The sequence below is a fragment of the Gekko japonicus genome, unplaced genomic scaffold (assembly GCF_001447785.1).
Source record: "Gekko japonicus isolate JY-2015 unplaced genomic scaffold, Gekko_japonicus_V1.1 scaffold376, whole genome shotgun sequence".
NCBI classification, from domain to species: Eukaryota; Metazoa; Chordata; class Lepidosauria; order Squamata; family Gekkonidae; genus Gekko; species Gekko japonicus.
Genome location: NW_015164675.1, coordinates 286,635 through 307,607, shown reverse-complemented (window position 1 = coordinate 307,607; position 20,973 = coordinate 286,635). Strand labels below are relative to the sequence as shown.

General features: G+C 41.5%; 1 protein-coding gene across 1 annotated transcript in view; it reads left to right on the top strand.

Moving 5' to 3' along the window:
• SLC22A5 (solute carrier family 22 (organic cation/carnitine transporter), member 5) overlaps positions 1-20,689 on the top strand; it is a 64,658-nt gene extending 43,969 nt beyond the window's left edge. Inside the window, exons 2-10 of the mRNA XM_015409271.1 lie at positions 1,972-2,075; positions 2,690-2,844; positions 4,380-4,551; positions 9,693-9,819; positions 11,292-11,392; positions 14,399-14,613; positions 16,696-16,878; positions 19,162-19,297; positions 20,161-20,689. Coding sequence (XP_015264757.1) covers positions 1,972-2,075; positions 2,690-2,844; positions 4,380-4,551; positions 9,693-9,819; positions 11,292-11,392; positions 14,399-14,613; positions 16,696-16,878; positions 19,162-19,297; positions 20,161-20,245 — 1,278 coding nt within the window. The 3' untranslated portion in view covers positions 20,246-20,689. The remainder of the gene's footprint in view (positions 1-1,971; positions 2,076-2,689; positions 2,845-4,379; positions 4,552-9,692; positions 9,820-11,291; positions 11,393-14,398; positions 14,614-16,695; positions 16,879-19,161; positions 19,298-20,160) is intronic.
• The last annotated feature ends 284 nt before the right edge of the window (positions 20,690-20,973 follow it).

Below are 20,973 nucleotides of genomic sequence, written 5' to 3'. Positions count from 1 at the left end.
TAGTACCAGCAATTAAGATCTTAGGGATTTAGTTTTCTTTTGAGAAAGATGGTTGGAAGGAGAACTGGAGGATATGGTATCAGCAAATGTTAGACCAGTTAGAGATGTGGAAAGGATGGCGTCTCACAACTGCACAGAAGGTGCAATATTTTGCTACATACTGTGTCAGTGGGTAATTACTTAGCAGGAGTGTTTCCCCCTCTTGAAAAGTTGATGTTGGATGTGAAAAGAAAAGTATTTCTATTCAAAACGGCAACGTTCCCATTGGCTAGACTGGTGGCTTATCGGTGACAGAACAATGGAAGATTAGGGTTGTTGAATATTGGTTTATGGTTTCTTTGTATTTTTCTTAGTACAAACTGGGGAGTGTGGCAAAATAATGGAGATGCATCTTTACCCACCTCGCAAGATGGACAAATTTGAGAGACTTTTGTACGTAGTTGGATAGAGACACGTTGGGGTAAGGAGTGGTGGCTGTGCAAAAACCCATGTCCCCGCCTGACTGTTGCTGTAACCTGACCTTTATCAAGTTTTTTTGGTGGAAGCAGTTCCAGCTATTAAAAAGTATGGGATAGTGGCTTCCTGGGTTAAAAAGATTTGCTTTGGCAAGAAGAGCCAAACTGGCCAATTATATTGGACAGCATTGGGTCAGAGTAAGCTCCGACCATATGATCAAGGAAGGAGTCTTAAGGATAATCTTTCAAAATATTTTAGATGGCAGACTGATCTTTTGTGACTGGACTATCCCTTACTTCTATAGAGACCTTAGATGGCAAGCTTATCACTAGGTGTTATGGGTGGGAGCAAAGGTTTTTGGCCCGTCCCCAGATCAACAGAAGTGTCCAAGGATAGAATGTGTGGTCTTACTAGAACATCAACAAATGGTTCGGGCTTTTGATGATTACCGAAACTCAGCCTCTCCAGAAACTATTGCTCATGCTGTGGTGAAGTATGTGGCTTTCAGAAGAGAATGGGCTGGTGTGGCAAAAGTCTTGAAATGACCATATCCTTTATTTCAGGATTGGGAGACTATAGTCTTGGGACTGCAACCACAAAGGGATTATGGCCAACCAGGAGTAAGATGGTTTCAGGACAGAAGGGGGGTCCCAGTATTGTCTCGAAGGCTTGGAAAAAATGAAAATGCCATGGTCGGTGGTTAGGTTGCTGAATTTAGTTATGCTTCAAATGATTTTGAGAAACAGACATGCAGAAGCATGTTCAAAGACCCCGGTTAATATATAAGAAACAATTGTGTGGGTGTTGCAATCATTATACAGAATTAAAATATGGGAAGAGAAAAACACAAAAAGGGAAATATGGTGGAAAAGGTGGTGGTGGTTTGAAGACGTTAATCCTCCGGTCCCATAGGTCATCTTTCCTTACATTCCTTACCTTCTTTCGTTGTAGGAAAGGGTAGTTTAGATTAGGGTATTAATGTTGCTAATGTTCTTAATGTTATCAATGTTATTAAAGCTATTAATGGTGTTGATGTAATTAATGTTATCAATATTATCATTAATGTCAATAATGTTAAGTGGTTAATCTTGTTAATATTGAATTATGGAATTAGTACATTGGTGCATCGTAAGATGTTGATGTTGGATTTGTAATCGGTTACTTGTGTTGTATTTTATATTTTGTATTGTGAATTTTGAATGTTGAAAATGTTTTCGTTTGTATGTTGAAAGGGGTTTTTTTATATAAAAATCTCTATTTTCCTAAAAAAACCCTATTTTCATACATATAATCTAGGTTTCTGTTTTGTGAGGGCATACTGTGAGTAGATGGTTTTGTTATTGGAGGGAAAATACCTCCATCAGAATTTTGGTTCTTCCATAACTATATAGCTTTTATTTTTTTAAATTTTCCACATGTACATTCTGATACCACCATTATTTTAGCTTATTGTTTGGTTGTTTTAAAAAAATTAATTGTGTGTAAGGTAAAAATGCTCTTTTCTTTCTTTTCCAGTGGAATCTTGTGTGTGACAATGACTGGAAATCACCTTTGACTACCTCTTTGTTTTTTGTGGGCGTATTGGTTGGATCTTTCATATCTGGACTACTCTCAGACAAGTAAAGTATATATATTAAAGATTTGTCACCCTTTTTATACATGACTTTTAACCCTGAGTCAGAACTGAGTTGATAAATTGTAATCAGGTAGTTTGTTGTATTTGACTCTCAAAGTGGCACACATCATCCCACTTCCCACTAACCTTGTGAGTTAGGTTCAGGTGAGTGGCTTAAGGTGATTCAGTGAGTTTCCTGACTGAGCAGAGGCCTAAACCTGTGTCTTCCTAGTGACAATCCACATTTGATGAGAAACGTGCAAGGAAAGGGGAAGGAGAAATAGATCTGCCCCCGTCTTCACTCTCCCATTCCCCCAGAGGTTAAGTTCCCTGTAGGCCACAGTAAAAGAAGGAATGTGCTAGAAAATAAGAAACCTGAAATAATTTGCAGACATGAATTCCCTCTATCATTTGAGTGCAATTGAACCTTCAGTGAGGACATTTTACGGCTGCTGGGGTTTAAAATATTGAAAACGGGGATGATTCTCCAAATGCCTCTTAGTCTGAGATTAGAAAAGCATGAATTAAATGTCCTTTATTTCTTTTCTTTTTAATATAATGCTCTGTTTAACTGACATTTGATGTTATTCTTTTCCTTCTGTTTTTGTCCCATGGTAGGTTTGGTAGGAAGAATGTGTTGTTTGCAACAATGGGAGTCCAGACTGGCTTTGGCTTTTTCCAGGTCTTCTCAACAAGCTGGGAAATGTTTTCAGCACTCTTTCTTATTGTTGGAATGGGACAGATCTCTAATTACGTGGCTGCATTTGTGCTTGGTATGTGACTGTCTTAATGTTCTTGTTATCGTTCACAGAACAAAAAGGGAAAATGTCAGGTGATAGTTGATTGATTTATTATTGTACAAAGTCCCTATGCATTTCGCTGTGCAGGCTTTAAATGGGGGAATCTATAATAACATGATTTTACATTTAATGCAAGTAATACAAATAATAGAAAAACCCCTTAATAAAAATTATTACATAAGTATTAAAAATAATATTAATTAAAATGACAGGATCAAAATTAGTTCTGAAAATTGATACATATTATTTGATACACAATATAAGATACCACCCTGAGCCTGCCCAGGCAGGGGAAACGGAATATAAATTAAATAAATAAATACAAATGATAATAATACATACTAAACTGTACATTGGACATGAAACAAGACAATAAAAATAAACCATATATGAAGTAAATACTGACCAAAGCATTCACCTAGTGCTGGAACTGTCCACAGCAATTAAGTTCTTTTACTAGTGGAGAATGACCAGTGATTTTTTTTATGTACAGAGATTAGCTGAGCAAGGTCAGAAGTCCCAGACTAGAATTTAACCCCTTTAATGAAATTTAATTGTAACGAAATTTAAATTTAACAGAACACATAAGGACCTTGTACAATAATAGATCAACCAACTATCATCTGGCATTTTTTTCCTTTTTATTCTGTTGGCATGTTGCTGGGGTAGCCCATTTATTCCTTATCCTTGTTATTGTTAGACACATAAATGGCATCTTGCTCAAGCCCAAGCAGTACTGCCTACACTGCTAAGCAAATCATAGGTCTAAGTATCTCTTAATCTTTCCTCTGCTTAAAGCAAAAGCTGCCAGTTAATGTAGAAGTAAACTTTCTACATTATATTTCAGTCTCAAACCTATACTGGGATATTTCAGTCTCAAACCTATACTGGGATTTGGATTTCAACATGCAGACTAAAATGAATGCAGTGTATAAGATGTTCTTAAAACTATTCTGAAGTCTCCGGTAATTTCTGTCATGCATCTCTTCTGCTATACACTCAGGGCATGGTCCACTCTGTTCTATTTGCTGCCATCTTTCACACAAGCTGCTTAACTATCATTGAATACTCTGGTATTTAAGCAACCTAACTGCATGCAAAATAGCAGCCCAAAGGTATCCATGATTATGAGGGAGATGAACTCTTTGTCAATTTAAATATTCTATGATGTCTAAATGCTTAGCTGTGCTGATGTGTGCTGTTCCTTTACAAATACTGTAGACTTACTACAGCATGGAAATATTGTCACGAAGAGAGAAGAATATTTAGCATTCTGAAATCATACCATGCTGGCAAAGGGCTTTGGAGCCCAGTCATTACATCTTCACTCATTGCTGCAGTTATAAATACTAATTTTGACAAAAGGTCAAATATAGAACTACACACATCACCAAGCATTTTTATGTCTCTTCTTACAGAGGTAGTTTCACATCATTTACTAGGGAAAAATAGCTAGTTAGGTGGCTTTTTGTTTGAATTCTAATGAATTTATCCCTTGTTTTGAACAGGCACAGAAATTCTTGGCAAATCAGTCCGCATTATATATTGCACATTAGGTGTTTGCATATTTTATGCATTTGGCTACATGTTGCTGCCATTGTGTGCTTACTTCTTCAGAGATTGGCGGACTCTGCTTCTGACTCTCACTTTACCAGGGCTGCTGTATGTTCCACTGTGGTGGTGAGTGTACTTTACAATAAAGGTTTTCACATTCTACCGCCCCCACCCCCCTCAAAAAAACCCTAATACCTGCTAATGCCCTTAAAGTAGGTAGGAAACTCTGCCTGACTTAACAGTACAACCCTATGCAGAATTGCTCCATTGGTTTAGACCAGACTAACTCTGCACAGGATTGTACTGTTAGTTATGGTTAGATTACTGATAGAGATAACTTTAGTTGCAAACTCAAGTGGCATTCCCTAAAAATAACTTAAGCAGGCTTGATTCTCAAGAAAATGAAGAAAATGGCATTTTCCTCGATGCTCGGACTGAGGACTGGTTTGTCGGTCTTTGGGATGCTGTTGATGCCATTGCTCCCCAATGCCCTCTACACCCTCACTCTCTTTTAGCTCCATGGTATGCTTTGGAGCTGAAAGATATGGAAAAATTGCTTAGATGGCTTGAGAGAATCTGGTGAGAGACCCGGGATGAAGTGACGAGAACACAGCATAGAGCCCAACTGAGGGCCTATGAGGTGGCGGTGAAGGCAGTGAAAAGATCTTATTTCTCTGCCTCCGTCACGTCTGCTAGTTTAGAACAGTTTGGTCCTTGATTTCACCCATTGTGGAGTCCCAAAATGATAGGGAATTGCCTATTAGCTGTGACACTTTTGTGCCATATTTTGCAGACAAAATCTCGAAACTCCACTAGGAGATCTCCGCCAGTTTGTATACAGGTAATGCGCCAGGGGCTTCCGTGGCTTATACAGGTCCTCTCTTGGACTACCATCTGCCCACTCTCCCTGATGGCTGTGGACAGGATCCTGGTGGCCGTTGAGCCAACAACCTGCCCTTTAGATCTTGGCTGGTTAAATCTTGCAGTGATGTGGTAGGATGCTCCCTGAGAGAGACTGTGAATTTGTCTCTCTCACTCAGGTCTGCTTTCCCAGCTCTTTAAAGGAGGCCCTAGTTTGATCTGTTTTGAAGAAGCCTTCTTTGGAGAGGACAATTACTGCCCAGTCTCGAATTTACTGTTTCTGGGGAAGGTAATTGAGAGGGCAGTCACTAAGCAGCTCCAGGAATTCTTGGATGAAACTGGCTTCAGACCTGGGTATGGGACAGAGACTGCACTTAGTGGTGCTAGTTGACAACGTTCACCGAGTATGCTACTTATTTGTGGTGTTCCTCAGGGTGTGATCCTGTCGCCGATGTTATTTAACATTGATATGCGCCCTCTGGCTGATCTCATCAGGGTTGTGGGGTGGGGTGCCATCAGTACACAGATGACACCCAGCTCTATCTCCTGCTTGGTGATCAGCTGGAGTCTGCTCTCCCTGGACGATCCTAGTGTCTAGACACTGTGGTGGACTGGTTGAGGGAAAACTTGTTGAAGCTAAATCTTTCCAAGAACGAGGTCATATGGCTGGGTCGGCATGGATATGTTGGCAACATATAACTCCTGGCTCTTGATGGGGTGCCGCTTACATTGCTGGACTCTATCAGGAGCCTGGGGATATGGTTGGATATCTCACTGTCAATTGAGAAACAGGTATCCAACATCGCACGGACTGCCGTTTCCCATCTATGATGAACCCACCAGTAAGTTCCCTACCTGTCTTGCTCCAACCTTGCCACAGTGATCCATGCCACAGTCACTTCACTTCTCGCTTAGATTACTGTGATTCACTTTACTCAGGGCTGCTCTTGCTACTGCTCCAGAAGCTTCAGGTAGCTCAGAATGCAGCTGCCAGATAGTTGGCTGGTGTAACCTGCGATGCACGTATCCATCCTGTGCTGCGGCAGCTACACTGATGGTCACTGGGTGTATGGAGGGGGAGATACTTGTGAATTTCCGGCATTGTGCATGGAGTTGGACTAGATGACCCCAGAGGTCCCTTCCAACTCTATGATTTTATGGTTCTATCTATTTCCAAATCAAGTTCAGGGTACTAGTACTCACCTTTAAAACCCTAAACGTTCTGGGACCATCATATCTGAGGGACCGCCTTTCTCACTATAATCCCCTTTGTATGCTGTGCTCGTCATCACGCAACTTGTTGGTGGTACCGGGCCCCACAAAAGTCCACTAGGCTACCACCAGGACAAGGGCCTTTTCCATCTTGGCCCCGTCCTGGTGGAATGCCTTACTGGATGAGGTTCGAGCCCTACGGGACTTTCCAAGCTTCCACAGAGCTTATAAGTCAGTCTTGTTCAGGGAGGCCTTCTTCTGTTCTTGTTCTGTTGGCCCTCCTGGAATCTGTCCACCTATTCACTTTGTTGTATTTTATTGATTATCTATGAATGGCCAGTGTCTGATTTTATTATCTTATATATTATGCATTTTTATACGCAATTGTTTTAGTGTTGTAATCTGCCCTGAGCCTTCAGGAAAAGGTGGGATAAAAATCTAACAAATAAAAAAAAAATTAAAGTATCTTTCATAAATTTATGTTTGTAAGCTGTCAAGGATTTGCATTAAAGAGCAACCAAGTACAGATTTCAAAAGAAAAATGCCAGAAGATAGAAACAGTCCCATCAAAATAGATCATCCTAGTGTCCTCATCCATAAGAATCTGCATTTTTATTCCTTTCTCTGTTATGGCATCAGCTGTTTAATGCCACTCTTAACAGCCATACTGTAGAGTTAAAGGTAAAGGTTTCCCTTGCTCGAAAGCCAGTCGAATCCGACTCTAGGGAGCGGTGCTCATCTGCATTTCCAAGCCGAAGAGCCAGCGCTGTCCGAAGACATTTCCGTGGTCATGTGGCCAGCATGACTAAACACCGAGGCACATGGAATGCTGTTACCTTCCCACCGAAGTGGTACCTATTTATCTACTTGCAATTTCTTGCTTTTGAGCTGCTAGGTTGGCAGGAGCTGGGGCCAGAGATGGGAGCTCAATGATTATTTGTTGTATATTTTGTTGTATATTTTATATTTGATACATATATTTATATATGTTGTATATTTTATATATGTTGTATATTGTAAAAGTACAGTGTTCTGTCTTGAGCTAAAACTTCTGCTATATAGTTCTGCTTATTTCCGGAACCATTGCAATGATAAAAATAGTATTGTAGATTTACAGTGCAGTCCTAAGCAGAGCTACATCCCTCTAAGCCCACTTGCTTAGTTTTGAACTGCTAGTGTTTCCACAGCTTTATCCATCTATGCACTGCCAAGAATTACTGGTGTGAAGTTCTCCTCAAAGGCTACTTGACCCCCATTTAGGTTCTGTTGTGGAAAAACAATCCATAAGGCGGTGCCATAGTACTTTTTTAAAGCAATAAACAAGTGAGGACCGGACGAGACTCATGAAGGGGAAACCCCATCTTCACCCCACCCCCCATTCACTCAGCAGGTCAGCCACTCACCAGCCAGCCCCAACCAGCTGAATCATCACTGCCTCCCTGCCTCCCTCAGTGGCTCCCTACCTCAAGTGGTGGGGAACGTAGCCGCTGCTCCTCCCCCAACAAGCCCACCCACAGTACTAGCACCTCAGAGATTGAGGGGGGAGGCGGTCTACTGCTGAGTGGCTCCCACTCCTCCTTTACCTGCTTGCCTCCTGCAGCACAAGTTTGAACCTGTGCAGAAAACTGTTCTTTTTTTGGTTCTTTTTAGGATGTTTTGCCAATCTGGGTAAACCCTGGTATACAGAAGTATCTGTTTTATGTCTACATGGCCCTGGTCCACAGATTTAACTTTCCACAGATAGGGCTATATTAGATATACTGATTGTCCACTGTCAATCCTTTTTTTTTCATTTCCAAATTTGGAAGTAAGTCAACTCACAGCTACCCAGAACTTAGAACAAAGAAAAATATATTAATCTGGTTTTGGGTTACCTGGCTCAAAATACTGTGCTACCTTAGCATTGGTGACAGTTAACATAGGGCACAAATGAGCCATTTCACATGCATCCCTGTGGTAAATTTAATTTTTATTTGCATTCCATCATTAGCAAAGACGCTATTTCATTATTTCATAAAGTAGTACTGGTTTATTGGATTCATAGGACTAGTGCATACAGCTAGCAAGCAGAAAATAGCATATGCACAGAAGGGAAGGGGCCTTTCTGTACTATGTTTACCATGTAGTATATGGTACAAGGGTATAGATACACACCTATACCTACAATGATCCTGATACCCACTCGTGGTGTACACGAACGCACACATACATCTGCTGATCTCGTGAGATTCAGTCCCGTTGCCATCACTGAACATATACACACAGTTTAGAAACGGATATCATGGTGCAGCTGCTGTTGCCTAAATTGTAACTGCTGGTTAGGCCCTCAGGCTTTCAACTTGATACTGATCCTATTATAGCTATCAGGTCTATGTTGTTGCTGTATTTTGCCCTGCATAGGCATCATCTGTTTCAGTCTACACTTCAGTGCACTGTTACTGCTGTCTCATGATCCCTTTGATAAAATAACAGAAGAATCTTGTGACACCTTAAAGACTAACAAATTTATTTTTGACATAAGGTTTCATAAGCCAGAGCACACTTTGATGCATGAAGTGTTACATTCCATCGGTACAGAAAAGAGATGTTGCCAAGAGAAGCCAAAAGGAACAGTTTTGTAGAACAACAGGTGCTACATTACATTTGAAAGTACAGGTGCGGTCAAAAGAATAAATAGACCACTCAGACTTAGTGTGGACCATTCCCAGCTGTTGATGAACTGGCAAAGCAGGATGAATCTGAATAGTGCACATAAACCTGTAAGGAAAAACTCCTGCGGTTAATCTGTTGGGTACAAATCTCTCTGCCAGCTGAATGTAACACTTCCCCCACCTGATTAAGTGGGCTCTTGCTCAGGAAAGCTTATGCTGTGGATACCAGGTGCCACAAGACACAATTCTTGTTTTGGCTGCAGCAGACTGACAATGCATTCTCTTTGATACTTCATAATTAACAACTTTTTACACTTCGTAATTAACACCTTTCCTTTTTGAGTTCCATGCATGTATTGCCAATTAGTGGTATCCCCCTGCAAGCCCTTGTTTGTCACAGCAGAGTTTGCTCTAGCCTGGCAAGAAGGTAAGGCTAGTGTTAGTCTTTTGTTATCAAAGGTACGTGTCTGAGGGTAGAGGCTTAACAACCGTAGCTGTTCTGGTGAAATTGTTGTATACAAGTTCTGTTGAAACCTCTTGCAGGTTCATTCCAGAGTCCCCTCGGTGGCTGCTCTCTCAAGGAAGGATTCAGGAGGCAGAAGCCATAATTCAGAAGGCTGCAAGAAAGAATGGCGTTCAAGCCCCAGAGGTCATATTTGATTCTATTGAGGTAAATGTGCACATGATTGCATCTGCTGCTTATTTCCCTACTCCCTTCACCCTTCCTTGGCCTCCTGTCTCTGTCCTATGAAATAAATGATACGAACCCTCTTATATAAAACTTTTGGAACCCAAGTATAGCTGATGGAGGGTTGTGTGTCCTGTATCTTGCTATGCGGCATCAGCCTGGCTTAGGATTTTATAAAGCCGCTGACCGTGCTTGAGAAGCCACTCTAACCTTGCAGCCGCCTCTTCTCTGTGCATGCTTTGGGCTCTTGGCTTAGGAGATGAGGGATACGTTGCAAAAACATAGTTTGAAACATAGCTTGCAAAAGTATTCTGATGCCAGTCTGCTTTCCCAAAAAAAACCCCAACCCTTGGATTTGCACCTGTTTGTTGCAGGGCAATTTACTGAAAATGTTCAGTCAGACAGGTTCCCCCTCCCCACTTGACATTATTTGATACTGAGCAGCAAGTGAGCCTTGGAGGCTTGACTGTGGCACAGTGGTAGAGCATCTGCTTGGCCTGCAGAAGCTTTCAGGGTCAGTCATTAGCATCTCCAGCTTAAAAAAAAAAGGTAATAATAGGAGATGTGAAAGACCTCTGCCTAAGAACTTGGAGAGCCACTGACAGTCCGAGAAGACGTTACTGACCTTGATGGGTCAGTGATCTGATTCAATAGAAGGCAGCTTCATGTGACTCCAGGGCTGCCATGAGATTGCTGGGGTTTATGTTGCATCGCAGTGGAACAAAACTGGGTAAAATCTAACAGGTTCCAGAGCAACTTTAACCTGATTTGAAGAGGAAAGCTGATAGGAATATAGAGATATCCAGATAACATCCTTTCAGGGTGGCTGGATGATGTGAATGTTTTATGCCTCAGCAGTGAACAAGAAACGACAGTTGGTATCATGGTGAAAATATCACATAAAGGGAAGCAAAATATACAGGAAAAGAATAATGCTGATAATATTCTAAAAGCCTGAAAGCTAAGAGTGCCAAGTATTAGAAAAAAACATTTATATATTTAGAAAACTTAAATCCTGCCTCTCCAGGGAATCTAGATAAAGTCAGAAGTCTGCTGAAAATCAACGGGATACAGTTATATACATGTACATCCCCCAAATAGGGCCTATGTAATCTGTAACCAGCACTCCATTTGGAAAATGAGAGGGAATTGGTAGGAAGAAACCCCTCTTAATGCAGCTGTGAAAATAGAATCTATTCACAGGAATTGGAGAATGCGTGTCCCTCAGATCACTCTAATTATGTAGCCACATTTCCTGGAATCATCATTCAGATTTAAAATGGCTGCTTCCTACATTACATGCTGCATTAACCACATAAACTTTAAAAAACAAACAACCCTGCACTAGGGAAACCTGTTACAGGGATTTCCTGTCATTTGCATAGTAACTTTATTCATCTTTTATTTCAATAGAAATAATTTGGTCTTCATATGCACATATCTTGTCTCTCTAGCTGCAGGATTTGAATTCTCAGAACCAACAATCATACAACGTTTTGGACCTAGTGAGGACCCGAAATATTAGATCGATCACTATCATGTCTGTGATCCTATGGTAAGCAAATGTTAAACATGCTCCAAGAATATACCCAAATAAGCCAAAGTGCAGGTATTGCATTTCTGAAGACTGAAGGTCTCAGATTGATAAAATGGTTTTTAGTAGATAATTGATCGTTGTGCTACAGCTGTGCATGGCACTTACATAGTAGCATAAGAAAATATCCCTGCTCCCAGAGTCCTCATAATCCAAACTGCAATCTGTTACTTCTGCTGGAGTTTTTCTTGACAATCCATATTTAAGTTTTAGATTTTCATGGCCAAGAAGTCTAACAAACCAGTAGCTGCATAAGGTTATATGATAACTGTTTCTGGACTACACCACTTAAGATTGCAAGTGGGAGTCTTAGATGCAACAGAGCACTTTCGTTGGAATAAAAATTTCTGCCAGCAGAATTTTTCCCCTCCCCTCCCACTGCAGACTGAAATTCATGGGCTTCTAATCCTGATTACAAACTCTGGTTTGACACTATGTAGTATCGCACTGTGAAGATAATTTCGGGTGGGTAGCCATGTTGGTCTGCTGTAGGAGAGCAAGATTCGAGTCTAGTAGCCCCTTAAGGACCAAGACGATTTTCAGGGTCAGCCCTGACCTGGGTAGCCCAGGCAAGCCCTGGCAAGTAATTGGAAGGGAGACCTCCAAGGAATAGCAGGGTTGGGACACATAGGCAGGCTATCAAGCTGCCTCTCTGAAAAAATGTCTAAGCCCCCAGCAGGAGTCGCCAGAAGTCTCCATGACTTCCAGGCATGGAGGCACATACACAAACACACAAATGCCCACAAAAAAGAAGAGATTTTTAGGGTCTGATGAAGGGAGCTTTGACTCTCAAAAGCTTATCCCCTGTAAATCTTGTTGGTCTTTAAGGTGCTCCTGGACTTGAATCTCAGCATCACACTATGATCAGCTTGAATTACAAAAGGTGGGGAATTGAAAGTGGAGGAGGGAGGGGCAGAAGGAATGACTACCATTGTGAGGGTTTGTTACATCTGCACTGAGCTGTAAGGAACTAGCCCAACAGGTTCTGTGTTGTCTGAGTGCTGGTGTTCTAATTAGTGAGGCTTTGTTTCTTTGTCATAAACTAGGACTCTAAGCTGCCTACATATTTGGTCTCTCCGTATTATCTGGTTTAAGCCCATGTAATCAGCCACTTTACATAAGTCATCTAATGCTAGATTCTTTGAAGCTGAATTATCATCCATATAAAAAGCTCTTGCACATAAATTAACGTGTCAGGGAGAAGGTTGAATCCCCCACCTGCAGTTTGAAGTGGTAGTCTTGATAATCTTCTAAGAACTGGTTGAACTAGATACTTGAATAGGATAGCAATCTGTTCACATGACTGAGAAGCTGGCACATGTCTCTCTTCTCTGCTGTACACCAAAAGAAGCATGCGAGGTTGAGAATGTTTGCAGAGATCCATATATGCAATAACATGCTTCATGAAGTTAATCTTCCTCAAAAGGGCTAGGGGGAATGAATTCTGAAAATACAGATGTGTTGTTGGTTGGGAAGGGCAAGGTCTTGAAAGACCCACATTTCACAGGGTTCAACTGGAGAAGCAAGTATCCTCCCCCATGCCAGTTGCATTCTGCGGATAGCCTCCTCCTTTAAGGTGCCTTCCCTTGGGACTGGCTGTACGGCCATGGCAAGATCACAGGCGTGTTCAGTGGTGGTCTTGATCCTTTGGAACAACCTGCCAGAGTGGATGAGCAGGGCACCTTCTCTTGCTACATTTAGGAAGGTGTTTAAGGCAGTCTTATTTCAGAGAGGGTTTGGTGGAGGGTAAATTGTTCCAGCGCATCTGTCTGTGAGTTTGCTGATCCTGTCTGTTTTAATTTTTGTGTGTTTTAAATCTGAATGCTTTTAAAATTGGTGATATGGGTATTTAATGTGTTTTAACTTTGTTAATTGGGCAGTTATTTACATCCTTGAAACTTGGTTGCCACATTGTTCACCACCTTGAGCCCAAGGAGCTCCTAACGTGGGACAGAAATGTTTTAAATACATTAAAATGCCACAGTGACCTCAAGGCTAGAGCTTGAGGCATTACACACTATGTGGGTCTGCCAGTGAAGTCAACTCAGAAACTCCAGTTGGTATAGGATGCTGCAACTTACTACCAGGAACTAGATGGAGTGTGCATATTAAGCTCATTCTGCAAGTCAGATCAGTTACTTAATTCAGTTCAGGATAAAGCCTGTCACAGACAAAGCCCTACCTGGTCTTGGACCCACATATTTGCAGGACATTCTCCTGCTGTGCCATGAGAGCATCACTGATCCGAGCAAAGCCTTCTGAAGGGGCCACCGCCTGCAAATGTGTAAAAATAATAGCAGCCTGTGACCAAGAATAGCTGTTGTGACCTCAGCATTGTGGAATGGCCTGCTTGAGGAGGCCAGGAAGGTTTCCACTCTCCTTTCATTCTGCAGGTTGTGTAAAACTGAATTGTTCAGGATGACATTTTTATAAAGGAAATAAGGCTGCAGTGTAATAGAACAGTTCAGGGGTATGCTTTTATAAAGGGATAGGATCATAGACTATTCTACTCTTTATTAAAATATTATCTTGTTAATACATTGTATTAAAAATAATACTTTTGTAATAGAAACAATTGTTTTGTTTTTATGTCATATCTTACACTTTTTTGTTGCATTTTCTATTTTGTAATTCACCTGAAGTTCACCACGAAAGCTGAGCAAAGCTTTACATGAAGTACCAGGTCCTCCCCTCTACAGATCTTTTTAAAGTAAATAAGTGTATGGTGGAGAAAAGGGGAGGGATCACATATCCACTCCATCATATGAAAAAGGATAGCTGCATGTTAAAGTTTTGGAACTAGAATCAGTTCTGTGATCTGAATGAATATGGTTAGGTTTGTGCTTAAATACAAATAGCAAGAGTAGAGACAAAGCATATTTCTGCTTGCAGAATACCTGTTTCTACATGTCTATATGGTTTTAGTGCAATGAAACACCTTGATTACAAAGTAAATTTCTCTTACAGGATGGTCATTTCCGTAGGCTACTTTGGCCTTTCTTTGGACACTCCTAACTTGCATGGAGACATCTATGTCAATTGCTTCCTCTCAGCAGTCATTGAAGTACCAGCATATACCATGTCTTGGCTGCTTCTCCGAAAACTACCCCGCCGGTATTCAATGGCAGGAGTCTTGTTCTTAGGCGGATGCGTTCTTCTCTCCATTCAGTTGGTGCCTGCATGTAAGTCCATTGTATTTGAAGACAAGTTTGACATGGTTTCTGAAAATGCTGGCTTGAAAATGGAGGTCCTGTAAGCCTACCATCAGCTTTTTTGTGTGTGTTAACATGATTCTCAAAAATACTGCAAATAAAAACACTGAGATGATATTCTTGTGCCTCCCTGCTTGCTCCCCTCGTTTGCAGCAGCATCACTGCCCTCCTCCTCATGCTGGGAATCAAAGTGCTCTGGAGCCAGGTGCCAGCAGCCTTGCCTTCTCTAGTCTTAGACGCCCACAACTGCAGGTCATTTTGTTTTCTTGCTGCAAGAGAAGATGGTAACAGCAGTAACAACAGAGGAGGGATCAGACTGAAATATCAGCATTTGATTGATTGTATGTAAGACTGTGCAAGGAAAAAAAATTGGTCGACTTCAGATTCAGGTACTTTTGACCTGAAAATATTCGGTATTCCAGAGTATTCGTCAAAACCAGTATCATTATTGTGCTGGTATTCAGGGAAAACCAAATATATTCAGCTCTGTTATACCCTATGGGGACCACCGTCCCCATAGGGTATAATGGAGAAGGGATTTAAAGTTTAAATCCCTGCTGGGTTGACTCGTCTTGCACCACCACTGTGACGCAACTCTGCAACTCAACCGAGCAAGCATTTAATGTTTAAATCCCTGCTGGGAGAGCTTCTTTTGTGGGGTGGTTTAAACTGCCCCACAGAAGAAGCCAGCCCCATGATCTGTGTGGGCAGAGAGAGCCCTCCCCACTGCACCAAACCAGTTGCCTGGCAGGGCTTCTTCTGCATGGTGGTTTAAACTGCCCTGCAGAAGAAGCCAGCGATGGGATCTGTGCAGGCAGGGTGGGCTCTCCTTCTCCGGCCACACAGACGGAGCTGGCAGGGATTCTTCTGCGGGGTGGGGTGGCAGAAGAAGCCACCCCAGGATCTTTGCAGGATCTCCCTCCCTGGCTGCAGACCGAGATGGCAGGGCTTTTTCTGCAGGGTGGTTAAACCATCCCACAGAAGAAGCTGCCCCTAGGGTCTGTGCATGCCAGGGAGGGCTCTCCCTCCCCGCCACACAAACCTGGATGGGAGAGGGGATGGAAAGAGGGTTAGACTTTAAAGCCCTTTCCATCCCCTCCCTGGAGCTGCAGCCCGACTCTAGGGAGGAGATGGGGAGGGGTTTAAAGTTTAAACCCCTTCACTTCTCTTTGGAGTCATGCCACAACTGGGGCCCAATTCCAGGATGGGAGGGGTTTAAACTTTAAAACCCTTCCCTTCACTCTGGAAGCCCAAATAAAACTGAATAATACTGGCTTTCTGTATTAAGCTCAGTATATATCCCTAATTGTATGCATGAGACACATGGACATTAAATAAAGTGAAATATTTAAGTGTGACATGGATATACAACACACCTACAGTGCTATTGGCTCCCTTTCTGAATTATGTCTGTCTTGATCATAAAGTAAGGGATACCAGGAATTCCAAAGATGTCAGTCTGATCTTTCTTTAGCCAGTGATTCTTTTAGATGAGCCCACTCTTGTACAGCAGAAAAGTTGCTGTGTAGAAAGTAGATATAGTGTATATAAATAGTTTATGGTTGTTGTTTTTTTTTAAACTTGGTCACATTAAAGCCATGAATTGACTTGCTTTCCTACTTTTCTATGTTTTTAAACTTAATTTTCAGGCATGTGGAGCACAATTTGGATTGGGAATGTAGCACATGGAGAGGGCTGTTCTAAGCTTTTCCCCCATGTTTTCACAACTTGGAACAACCATAGGAGCACACTGATGATATGGCCCTCAGTTTACAAAATAAAAGAACCTGTTTCATCTTATACAACTGATGAAATGGGATAACTTTGATAATCATTAAGCTACTACAAGACACAATATTGTGTTTGTTGCAACAAGACATATTGCTGTGTTTGCTGTGACAGACTTATGTGGCAACAATTTCTGTTACGTTTGGTCTTTTCCCTGTTGAAAATAGTGGGAATAAGTAAATGGTGGTAAATGCAGGAGGCAGAAAAATTAATTATGGAAGTGGTAATATGTTTACTGATTCATGCTTTGCTTCTCAATTGTAGACCTCCATCTGGTATCCATTATCCTGGTGATGATTGGAAAGTTTGGGATCACAGCCTCCTTCTCAATAGTTTATGTCTACACTGCCGAGCTCTACCCAACAGTTGTGAGAAACATGGGAGTGGGTGCCAGTTCAATGGCTTCCAGATTTGGCAGTATCCTCTCACCTTACTTTGTATATCTTGGTAAGTTACCAACATTCTTATGTTCTACCAGCCCAGTACTAATGCCCCGTTATCCAACAAACCCTTGCCCTTACCACATACACTAATACCCACTTTTTTGTTAAATGTGAGAAGTTCTTTATTTGTAGAGGGAATGTAATAGGAGGGTGCAATTGGATATTGCTGACCCAACAAAATGTCCATATTTCCAGTATCAGATTGGCAGTATCCCATACCATGAAAAACACTCCTGATACTTTCCAGTATTTTGCTCCTGGATGATATCAGAAATATCCAGAATTGGGTTGTGAGGCCCTTCTGCTATTCTGCAAATGCACTGCTGACCAGCTGGGATGTGCTTCCTCTCCCTTCCCACTCCTGCTGCCTGCAGGCACTTCAGAAGTTATGTTTGAATTTAATTTTTAAGTTTGGAAAGGCATCATAAATTGTTTTCACTCAATTTTGGAAGTTTTGATAATTTTCTGATATTAATTAAAATAGACATTTGTCCTGGCATGGCTTCCCGATACAGTGTTAGTACTGATATTTAATGAACATGATAATCATGCCCTTCCCAAATTTCTGATATGGAATTAAAATTATAACTTCACCCCAAGTTCACACCCCAAGTATACAGGTTGTTTTATAGGGAAGCTTGTCCATCGTTACTAATGTTCTTACTGAAGAATGCATGATTAGCTTCTGAGCAACCCCATGGACGGAGGTTCGTGACATTGTACAGGAGGCAACAATCAGCACCATCCCAAAGAAACAGAAATGCAAGAAAGCAAAGTGGCGGTCTGAAGAGGCTTTACAAATAGCAGAGGAAAGAAGGAAAGAGAAAGGCAAAGGTGAAAAGGAAAGATTTACTCAATTGAATGCAGATTTCCAGAGAACAGCAAGGAGAAATAAAGAGGCTTTCCTGAATGAACAATGCAAAGTAATAGAGGAAAACAATAGAATGGGAAGGACTAGAGATCTCTTCAAGAAAACTGGAGAAATCAAGGGAACGTTCAATGCAAAGCTGGCCATGATAAAGGACAAAAATGGTAGGAACCTAGCAGAAGCAGAAGAGATTAGGAAAAGATGGCAAGAATACACAGAAGAACTATACAAGAAGGATCTCAATGTCTTTGACAACCACAACAGTGGGATCACTGTCTTCGAGCCAGACATCCTGGAGTGTGAAGGCAAATGGTCCTTAGAAAGCATTACTAACAACAAAGCTAGCGGAGGTGATGGTATCCCAGCTGAGCTATTCAAAGTCTTAAAAGATGATGCTGTTAAAGTGCGGCATTCACTATACCAGTTAATTTGAAAAATGCAACAGTGGCCACAGGATTGGAAAAGGTCAGTTTACATTCCAATCCCAAAGAACGGCAATGCCAGGGAATGTTCAAACTATCGCACAATTGCACTCATTTCATATGCTAGCCAGGTCATGCTCAAGATCCTACAAGCTAGGCTTCAGCAGTACGTGGATAGAGAACTGCCAGAAGTACAAGCTGGGTTTCGAAGAGGTAGAGGAACTAGAGATCAAATTGCCAACGTTCGCTTGATTATGGAGAAAGCAAGGGAGTACCAGAAAAACATCTACTTTTTAACAGCATGATAAAAAGTAGAACCATCACCCTGCCAACAAAAGTCCGCATGGTCAAAGCAATGGTATTCCTAGTAGTCATGTATGGCTGCGAGAGTTGGACTATAAGGAAGGCCGAGTGCCGAAGAATAGATTCTTTTGAACTATGGTGCTAGAGAAGACTCTTGAGAGTCCTTTGGACTGCAAGAAGATCAAATCAGTCAATCCTACAAGAAATCAACCCTGACTGTTCCCTGGAAGGCCAGATAATGAAACTGAAGCTCAAATACTTTGGCCACCAAATGAGAAGGGAGCACTCAGTGGAGAAGACCCTAATGCTGGGAAAGATTGAAGGTCAAAGAAGACGGGGATGGCAAAGGATGAGATGGTTAGACAGTGTCATAGATGCAACGAACATGAAATTGAGCCAACTTCAGAGGACGGCGGAAGAAAGGAAGGCCTGGCGTGATCTGGTCCATGGGGTCGCAAAGAGTCGGACTCGACTGTGTGACTGAACAACAACAACAAAACCCCATGCTACCCAGAACACCACTTTAAAATTACTGGCTCACAATTTTGTTTTTCCTTCTCTGTGTGTATAAAAAAATCTTGCTGGCTGAGAATTCACTTCACTATATCTAATGAAATGGGTACAAGAATCTTCGTTTTATTCTCTAAAAAATAATTTCAATATCACTGTTTTTTCTGTCTTGTGCTTCTGCTAGGTGCCTATGATCGATTTCTTCCCTACATCTTAATGGGGAGTTTAACAGTCTTAACAGGAATCCTGACTCTGTTTCTCCCAGAAAGCTATGGCACACCTCTTCCAGAGACAATTGAACAGATGCTTAGGGTTAAAGGGTAAGGCTGTCTGGCATAGTGGAAGGGTCATTGGAGGTGGGGGGGAGGTATTTGTGAATTTCCTGCTTTGTGCAGGGAGTTGGACTAGATTACCCTGGAGGTCCCTTCCAACTCTATGATTCTATGAAAATTTCAGGCTTCTAGTCAGTCTTGATGTGGGCCATGTTGTAAAAAGATTGGGAACAAATACAATTGTGGCAAAGATTAGCATGAACTGGTATGAATGTTCCTACCACAAATAATGCTGCTTAGGGAAGTCTTAGCTAGTTAAAGGAAGTTGTACGAGGAACAGTTGGGGGAAATCATAAATTAATAGCTTAATTTTTGAGGAATAATGGGTAGGATCTAATGCAGTGTAAATGCACATGGTTTGTCTGTGTTGCTGCTTCATAAATCTTAATAAAGCCAGATTTTGGTTTTGTGTTTCTAATTTGGTTGATGTAGGCTTGCTAAGTCCCCCCGGGGGGCGGGGAAACCCCCGCCCCAGAGGCCCGTTCCCTGCCGCCGGCGGATCGGGCCCCAGGGGGAGCCCCACCCCAACATGCGCGTCACCCGGAAGTGACGTGACAACGTGGGGCACTCTGGGGGCGGGGCCACGGTCATCTGAGGGAAAACTCTATGGTTTTCCCTCGAATGGTCGTGGCCCCTTCCCCAGCGTGCCTGGCATCGTCACATCACTTCCGGGTGATGTGCGTGCGGCGCGACACCGGACTTGGCAACCCTAGGTTGATGACTCTGCCCATTGAATGAACAATGAGCTATTTATTTCTGCGGCTGGGGAGGAGAATGCATACAAAATTAATCTCTGCATTTTCAAGGATTTGGAGTGTTTTAACAATAGTTTTATTCTGTTTTATTTACAGAATTAAATATAAAAATACATCCAAAACCAAAAGGAATACAAAGAATGAAGAAAATGCAGTAATTCTTAAAACAACATCTTTCTGATGGAACTACACTATATGCAACTGAAAAGTACCAAGACATTTCCTATAATTTTCCTCTGGAAAGGGCTAATGGAAATGCTTTGTCCTATAATTATGAACTTATTTATTAAAACACTTCAGTACATTCGTTTTTGTGAATGTAGATACTGTATATCCCATTATGGGATCTCCGCCAGCTAGATGGAACTACATAGGAGATCAAAATGTCTGTTTGCCCACAGTAGGTTTGATACCCACATTTTTTATAAGATACAGATCAATGCAGTGACTTTGTTCTTCTGTGCACGTATGCAAAAGGTGAAAGGTGTTCAGAGGTTAAATATTGTCACAGATCACCTGAGCAAAGGCACCCAACTGGGGATATTGGTACCAGTTGCTACAAAAAAGTTTACACGTGCCATGATGTGAAAACATCAAGATTATTTTAAGAAGATATGAAACAGAATGCTACACAAATGATTTTTGCAGAATGCAAGCTTTAGAAGAAATTGAGCTGATTTTTCTTTCAATCAACATTTGACATAGTACAGAGATGGTAGCAGTCTAGTTTTGTTTGCAAAACTATTTTCCTTCAGATGTAGTTCTAAATATAACTACTGGATGCAGCTGTTTACATCTGAAAATGGTGTTTTGCCTATTCTAGGCTTATATTTATTTTTTAAACAATAAAATTAGGTTGTATCTATAACTTTTCTCTTTCCTTTCAGTGTTCCATAAATTAATTTTTCC